This window comes from Vicia villosa, linkage group LG4 (assembly GCF_029867415.1).
Source record: "Vicia villosa cultivar HV-30 ecotype Madison, WI linkage group LG4, Vvil1.0, whole genome shotgun sequence".
Taxonomy (NCBI): domain Eukaryota; kingdom Viridiplantae; phylum Streptophyta; class Magnoliopsida; order Fabales; family Fabaceae; genus Vicia; species Vicia villosa.
The window spans coordinates 151,238,905-151,247,330 of NC_081183.1; the positions used below are offsets into that span (position 1 = coordinate 151,238,905).

Here is an 8,426-nt window from a genome sequence, read left to right on the forward strand (position 1 = left end):
ATCACATCAATTTGTTTCTCATATTCTTTTGTCTCTATTAACAAGCGAAGGCCATTGAGAAGGAAATTCTGAGAAAATGTAACTGGGATATGGAGCAGAACCTTGAGGATGAGAAGCATTATGAAGAACACTCTTGATTACCACACGGAAGAAGATTCCGACGAAGTCACATAGGAATTTGTAATGCTTTTAGGGATTCGAGCAAGGCGAATGATGCAATGCTCAAGATAAGAGTGCGTCTTGCTTATCCCTCGTGCGGGAGCCCCCAGCAACTTCCACATATGTACAAGATATGATTACCATTTTAGCTTCAATATCCATCATTAGGCACAAACCAATAACATCTGAATCAGCGGAGTCATAACTTTTTATGGATTCCAAACTTTCTTCCAAGAGGTAAAACCTTTTGTCAATTTGAATAATCGGGAACTTGAAGACTTCAATTTCCAATGGTGTATTTCCTCCTTAACAGTGATAGGAATCTCAGCAATACTTCAGAAATTCTGATTCATAGGACCTCCCCTTGAGGTGAGTTTAACATTCCATTAGGCCTCTGAGGAACATGTCTCAATTCTTCTTGTCCAAGAGAAAAGGCTTGAATAACCTCCATACACTGATTCATGTCAGTCTCCATTTACGTTCTCATCTCACTCAAAAACCTCACGGAGTTGTTCCAATGCTAACTTTCAAGCACATAACGGTGAGAAGTCAAATCTGTTGTTGATGTCAAAGTCTGAATAGAAAGGGCTCCATAAGCTTCTGATAGAACCATGAAATGCATGATAGTATGAATGCATGTTTCATTTATGAGAGATCCTAAGGTCTTTTCATACACTTTCATTTTTCTTTTTTTTGGAATCAAAGCTTCTCTTTTTTTGTATAGAATATCTTTTCTTTCTCTTTTTTTTTATTTTTCTATTTCCTTTTTTCTTTTTCTCTTTTTTTGGAAATAGACTTTAGGATCCCCCATAAATGAAGTGGATAAAGAAATGATGTTATGCGATGCAACAGCATGGGGTCAACGGTCCACATAATCTTAGTAACCACTGTACAATCCTCTGAATAACTGATATAGATTAGATGTCATGAGATCAAAGGTTCGGCCTTGTATCATGGAACCATAGGAACAATAGTCACCATCATAACAGAATAGTCACCAACGGTACCTGTCATGTATATCCCTCCCCACTCACAGGTGTGGTCTAGGTCAGGGTAGGTCAAAATGGCAACCAGCGTTATCAGTCCTCCTGAGGCACCAATGTTGTTGCATCTACATGCCAACAATGATACCCCATTTGGACCTCGACTGGGCGTGGGTCTCATGATCGCACTAGACAAGACCTGACATCTCATCGGCGTCATGACTATCCACTCTATCCTAGGTATCCTATGTGTCACTCTGGCCTGGGTATTGGGCCTTTTACCTCATAGAGACAATCCCACCCAACCTGCAAAACAGAACAGAAGACCCCAAGGAACACAGAATATAATCCATATGCATGATGTGCAAACAGAAATAAACATGATATGCAAGCAGAAAAGTAAACATGCAAACATATATACAAGGTATAGACATAAAAACAAATAAACACCCAGTAAACAAACAAACAAACGCAGGCTAGGATCGACTCACTAAGGATGGACCAGCAACAGGTCTAGCAACATCCCCAGCAGAGTCGCCAGCTGTCGCACGCTCGCGAAAAATGAACAGAGTCGCCACCAATATATTTATCCCATAAGGGAAAGGAATATCAGAAAACCTAACAAGGGAAGGAACAGGGTCTTGCGACCAGAGAATCAAGGTACGGGAGTCGGTTACGCGAGGGGAAGGTATTAGCACCCCTCACGCCCATCGTACTCGATGGTATCCACCTATGTTTGTTTCTATCTAATGGGTGTGTACTATGTCTATGTCTAAATGCGAAATGAATGCAAAATGTAGGGAAAATAAAGAATTGTACTCGCACGGGCCCTACCCCGCTGCCTACGTATCCTTTTCAGGAATCAGAGTTACCGTAGCTCGGCTCACGATTTTCTGTTTGTTTTTGTGTTTTTTAGTTGGGCGGAGTTAACGCTCGCGCTCTTGCACAAGGGGACAGCCTAGGATGCAATGGAGCGGAGATAACTTGCCCTTAGAAAGGAGAAAAAGAGATTGGTTTGTATCTTTTAAGGGTAATTCCATGATGACGAGAACCCACTACAAGGTCTCGCATCACTTCCTCACTTTTGTTTTAAGTCTGAACATTTATTAGGTTTTTTGAAGTGTTTTTGGTTGGTGTTTTTTATGGGGATTTTAATTTGTGACTTAGATCATACCAAAAAGGGTTTTTTGTTTGTTTTTGAATATTTAGAGAACGCACATCGAGGCCTACGCCACAATCGTTTCTCTAAATAGCGGTTAAGAAATACATCGAGGCTTCACCTCAATCATTTCTTCTCCGCTAAGTAGGAATACAAAAAGAAGTTCTTTTGTGAATATTTAGAGAATGCACATCGAGGCCTACGCCACAATCGTTTCTCTAAATAACGGTTAAGAAATACACCGAGGCTTCACACCTCAATCATTTCTTCTCCGTTAAGTAGGAAAGAACATACATCGAGGCCTACGCCTCAATCATTTCTTTCCTACCATGAAATAAAGCAACGGTATGATCTTCATCGATTTTTATTAAGTATTTTAAAAATCGAAAAGAAAAAGAATGCAATAGGGAACTAATCCTAAACTCTAATCTACGTCATTCTAATCTACAAGTCTAATGTTAACAAGGTGACTAAATTCTAAAAGGAGCATTAAAATGGTGTTAACAAAGTAGGCCAAAAATGTGGCCAAAACAAGTAACAACATTACACAACAATTATACAAAAATAGCATGAAAATGATACAAAAGCATAAAGAGAAGCAATTCAAGTATTAGTACAAAGTTAACCTAAAAATACTACTATTTTTTATGAGTTTTATGAAGGAATTTAATGTCAAAATTAACCTAAAAAAAACCTACTATTTTTATGGGCTTTTATGAAGAAATCAATTAAAAGTCAAAATTAAACTAGCCTAAACTCTAATTAAGAAACTAATATTTTTTATTGCATTTTTTATGTCAACGATTACCTAAAAATCTATCAAAATTTTAATGGTTTTTTATGTTTTTAATATCTAAAAAAACTTGAAAGAAAAAATCTAAAAAAAAAAGAAATTAATATCTAATATCTTTGGAGTCAAGGGGTGCGAAACCCTACACAATGGTGCAATCAGCAAGGCACAGGGCCCAGAAGGTTATGGCCCAAAGCTCTTTTTTTTTGTACATATTTTTAGCCAAAAAAGGCGTGCTACATGGGCCAAGGGGGGTAGATATAGCATTTCGTGGAACAAGGCCCAGAGGTTGTCATGATTCAGATTTTTTATTATTTCAGATTAAAAAAGAAGTTAAAAGAAGAATAAAGATTAATAAAAAAAGGGAAATTGAAAGAGGGGAATAGGGTTACTCTGTGTGTGACGATCGGGATTCTTGACAAAGAAACTCTCTCCCTCTCTCAAAACGCGGCGGTGGACCTTCCTTCTCCAGCGACATCTCCGATGAAACCCTCCGGCCACCTCCGTGAACAACGCGGCTCAGAACCTCTCTCATCTTCTCTACTCTTGCTTCGACCTCAAACGGCGTCAACACCGTTCTCAACAATCTCCGATGATCAACTCGTCCTCTCCGATCGAACAACGATGCCACCGGAAAAAGGCGTATCCCTCAACCTCTTCTCTGCTTTCGGTCTCGCCTCGCTCCAACCTCTCCGATTCATTCTGCTTCTGCGTTTTTGTTGTTGTTTGAATCTGACGAAGAAGCGACGGTATTGAACGTTGTGTACGATTGTGCGTCGTGATGAAGATGATGCAGAGCTTCTTGAAGCTTATTGAAGATTGATGGAGTTTCGGTTGGAGGTTGCGTTGAAAGTCGACGAAGAGCTTGAATCGTGAAAGAAAAAGGTTTGTTGCGTTTCTGTTATTGATTCGTTTCTTCAACTTCTGATTCTCAACCTCTTATTCTTCTCCTTGAATTCAGAGCTGATGAAGATGGTGATGATGAAGGTTTGTTATGAATGGAAGTGTGAAGGTGGAGGAAAGTGGTGTGTGCGAGAATGAATGGTGAAGTGTGTGTGAAATGTGGAGAATGAGAAGTGAAGCAGTGAAGTGAAGGGTGGAGAATGAAGGTGGAGGAAGAAGGTTAATGGTGATTGAAGAAGATGAAAGTGAGAGAGTGATGAAGATGGATAATGGTGGATGGTGAGTGTGTAGAATGAATCGAGAGTTCTCCCCGTGAAGAGAGTTATCACTACTCTGGCTTTATCGAGTTTGCAGGTTAGTCACTCTTCTCAATTTCTGATTTTCTGTTAGTTAGGAGTTAGTTAGGGTTTGTTATGACTTGGTTAGGTTAGTTATTGAGTAACTGATTCTGTTATGAAGCTGGAAAGTAGTTAAGGTTCTGTAAAGTGGTTGTTATGAATTGGCTAGTGAATGGTTTTGGTTTAAAAATGTATGGTCAGAATGTAGTTTGATTGCTGTTAGTTGAAGGGAAATTCTGTTGGGGTAGTTATGGTTAGTTAGATGCTGTTAGGATTAGTTACAGGTTAATTGGGAGATCAGTTAGTAGTAGTAAAACAGTTAGGAGTGTTAGGGACTGATTTATGGGGGGTTTGTTATATGTTATGTGACCGTTAGTTCTGTTTTGGTGGTAACAGTTAGGAAATTATTAACTGTTGTAAAAACTGTTGAATGAACTGGTTTTGTGAGATTGAATGAATTGTATGCAGGGCTGATTTTGACTTTTCTGTTATGAGCAGAGCTGATGCACTGCCTTTTTCTTTTGTAGAAACTAATGCCAAGTTTTTCTGAGCTGACTTCTGGAATCTAAATACAAATGTATGGTATGTGCTGGGCTGTTAGATAATCAAATGAAACTGAGTTAGATATCAGTTAGGGACTGGTTGATGTCAATTGTTTGCTGAATGTATGTGGACTATGGTATGATGTAATTCTTGTATTGTGCAGGTTTGAAATTGTGTGGCAGCAGACCGTGGCAGGCATGGTTTGAAGTTAATGACTGTTTCGCAGGGTTGTATATGGGACGATTCCCGAGCTGCTTTTCTGAGCTGTATAGATTTGAAGCGCTTGGTGAATGTGAAGAGACTTGGCATGGTTGGATGAGGAAAGCGAATCAAGGCTAATTATAGGAGCAAGTCACCCTAGGTTTAGGGATTTGATTTTTTATAATGAATTTTGTAAGGATTGAATTTGGAGCATGAAATGTGTAATGGTTTTTGGTAATGTAATGGATATTTGAATTTGGTTGATGATAGTGGATGAACCCAAGATGAATGTTCTAAACTTTTCGTACTTTGTCTTCCAAATGAAACCATATGCACGCCTTCACCGACTTGTATTGTTGAATTGATTCTTGAAAACTTTGAATGAAGTTGCATTAACAACCTTGAACCTTGAATCATGCTTCTTGCCTATTAAGGAATATTAAATTCATAGTGGAGGAACTTGAAGAATGGATATTCATCTTGAATGTAGTGGAAACTTGGACCGTGGATGAATCATTTTTAACTTGTTATTTGAATCCAAATGACAGATTCCAAGTACTCAAAGTAATCCTCCTTTCCAATATTAAATCTTTTACTCCTTTTGCCAGCTTGATTCTCTAGCGCCAATGACACGTAGCCAATAAGTCACCTCAAGATAGACTTTGGTCAAAAGTCAACCCTCTGTGGTTACTTTGATCAACGATCACAACATGACCAAAAGTCTCCAAACTTTGAAATGAAAACAATATTTCTCATCCAGATCTTGTGAATGCCCCAAAGTGGCTTGAAATTCATCTGATAGTCACAAACCTAGGGAAATAAACCCTTATCCATGACCAAGGAGAACTTCAATTGAAACAAACTCGTGTGATGTGGGGACTCCAAACCATGTGAAACTCCAGCTCTATCTATGACCTCGATCCCCTGCTAAGTTTATTGATTAATGATGCATGTTATGTTAAATGACCTAATGGAAAGATGCATATGAAACGTGAAGCTTAAGCCAGATAAAAAGTTAAAGGGTAGGACAAATTTGGGGTATGACAGACGTCTACATCAGCAAGTTGAAGTGATTACGTGTTTTCGATGCCAAATTTGTTCTTTCTCTACTGGAAAAATCATATTATGGAATTGTTGGTTTTCAAAAGCAACTCAGGATCTGTTTGGATAAGTACTTATGTAATACTATTTCGATGCCAAATTAATGCTGGTTGTTTATGTAGGTACTGTCATGTATGAACAGGTCTTAAGTTACTATTCGGTTCAAAACTGTGTTGTTAAGTTACATATTCATACTGAATCCTTTGAAATGTTTTTAAATCTTATTTTATATATATATATATATATATATATATATATATATATATATATATATATATATATATATATATATGGTTAGGGTGCCCTCGCATTTTATAGTGTAGAAAACAAAATCTCTACTCAGATAACCCGTGTTTCTACAATGCTTGTGTTTTGAGGAGCAGCGACTACCTCATGGAAAGTATATTGACATGCCTGTAAGTAGTTTTCTCAATCTGAACTCAAGTATGCAATGATATTCATGCTTTTTGATTGTGTGTTTCTTGTGTGTGTTCCCATCATGATCATAGGATAAATGAGGCATTTGTTACAATCATATGATAACTTGAATCTCTAATCTATATTTAGACTTGGCTTATCATATTAGTTTGCTTAGCTGAGATATGGTTTGATGAATATTTAAGTTGCTTGCAAGAAAATACTGAGATCATACTCAATTGGCAAATATCATGTAATAATATTGACTTGCACTCTGATTCATCCAAAAGTGAAGAATATCTACTGTCTGCATGATCTTATTCCATTTAGGTTTTATCTATGCCTACTACTTAAACTGTAATGACTGACATTGTTAATAGAGTATGACTGCTGCAACTCATGAAAAAATACAGCCTTTGATTTAATATGTATTTGACTTCTTTTTTTATAAAGAAGTTATAACATGTATCTGGTTTTTGGCAAGTTCTGCCATCCTACCTTCGGGCACTAAATTCTGTCTTCTCTAGGCTAACATCACTAAACCTGAGTTATACTGTCATTCAAAGCTCTGATCTTATCAAGCTTGTCGGCCAATGCCCCAATTTGTTGCGGTTTTGGGTATGTTGGATTTATATGATATTTTTCATTGTATTTCCAATTCCATGTTTTGTGTGCATCTCGGGTTCTTTACCCTTAAATCGTGTGGTATATTCATGTGCTAATTAAAGTCCGTTGATACAGGTGCTTGATTACATAGAAGATGCTGGTCTTGATGTCGTTGCTGCTTCATGCAAGGATCTACAGGAGTTGAGGGTGTTTTCTTCTTATCCGTTTGGTTTAGAACCAAATATTGCGTTGACAGAATAGGGTCTTGTCGCTGTATCTAAAGGCTGCCCAAAGCTCCAGTCCATTCTATATTTTTGTCGTCAAATGTATAATGCTGCTCTAAATACTTTTGCGCAGAATATGACTAATTTGACTCGCTTTCGCCTGTGTATTCTGGAGCCTCGAACTCCCGATTATCTTACTCTTCAACCACTGGATTCTGGTTTTGGAGCTATTGTAGAGCATTGTAAGGATCTTCTGCGCCTTTCCCTTTCTGGCCTTCTTACTGATCATGTTTTTGAATATATTGGAACTCATGCGAAGAAGCTGGAGATGCTATCAATTGCCTTTGCAGGAGCTCGTGATTTAGATCTCCATTATTTGTTGTCGGAGTGTGATAATCTTAGGAAGCTAGAGATCAGGGACTGTCCCTTTGGCGACAAGGCTCTCTTGGCCAATGCGGAAAAACTTGAGACAATGCGATCCCTTTGGATGTCCTCTTGCCCAGTGAGTTATGAAGCATGTAAGCTACTGGGACAGCAAATGCCCAGACTTAATGTTGAAGTGATTGATGAAAGAGGACCTCCAGATTCAAGGCCAAATAGTTGTCTTGTGGAGAAGCTTTATATATACAGGAGTACTGCTGGGCCAAGGTTGGACATGCCTGATTTTGTCTGGACAATGAAGGATGATTCCTCCGTACGGATCGAGAAACCTAACAGTGTATAGAGCCAAGGAATCTTTGTGAATTTGATTTGGCAGATTGTTAATGCCAGGTACACACTCAATTTAGAAATCTCTAATTAATTTTTCTGTTGCCTTGGTGTAGGTTATTGAAGTTTTGATATTTTGTTGAACTATAGGTACAATGGGATTGTGATGAGGGTTTGAGCTCTCATGTTATTAATTTAACAGTTTGGCGGAACCTTGGGATGTCCATTTACTTATCAATAGAGACTAAAACTATGTTGTTGTATTTGCATTAGATACATTGTTGTATTATTCTT

At 38.1% G+C, this 8,426-nt stretch overlaps 1 protein-coding gene across 1 annotated transcript; it reads left to right on the forward strand.

The window, feature by feature from the left end:
* The first annotated feature begins 7,087 nt into the window (after window positions 1-7,087).
* Window positions 7,088-8,426, forward strand: LOC131599945 (protein TRANSPORT INHIBITOR RESPONSE 1-like). The gene is made up of 3 exons (XM_058872183.1): window positions 7,088-7,212; window positions 7,336-8,195; window positions 8,283-8,426. The coding sequence occupies exon 2, from the start codon at window positions 7,525-7,527 to the stop codon at window positions 8,146-8,148; it is 624 nt and encodes a 207-aa protein (XP_058728166.1). The 5' UTR covers window positions 7,088-7,212; window positions 7,336-7,524; the 3' UTR covers window positions 8,149-8,195; window positions 8,283-8,426.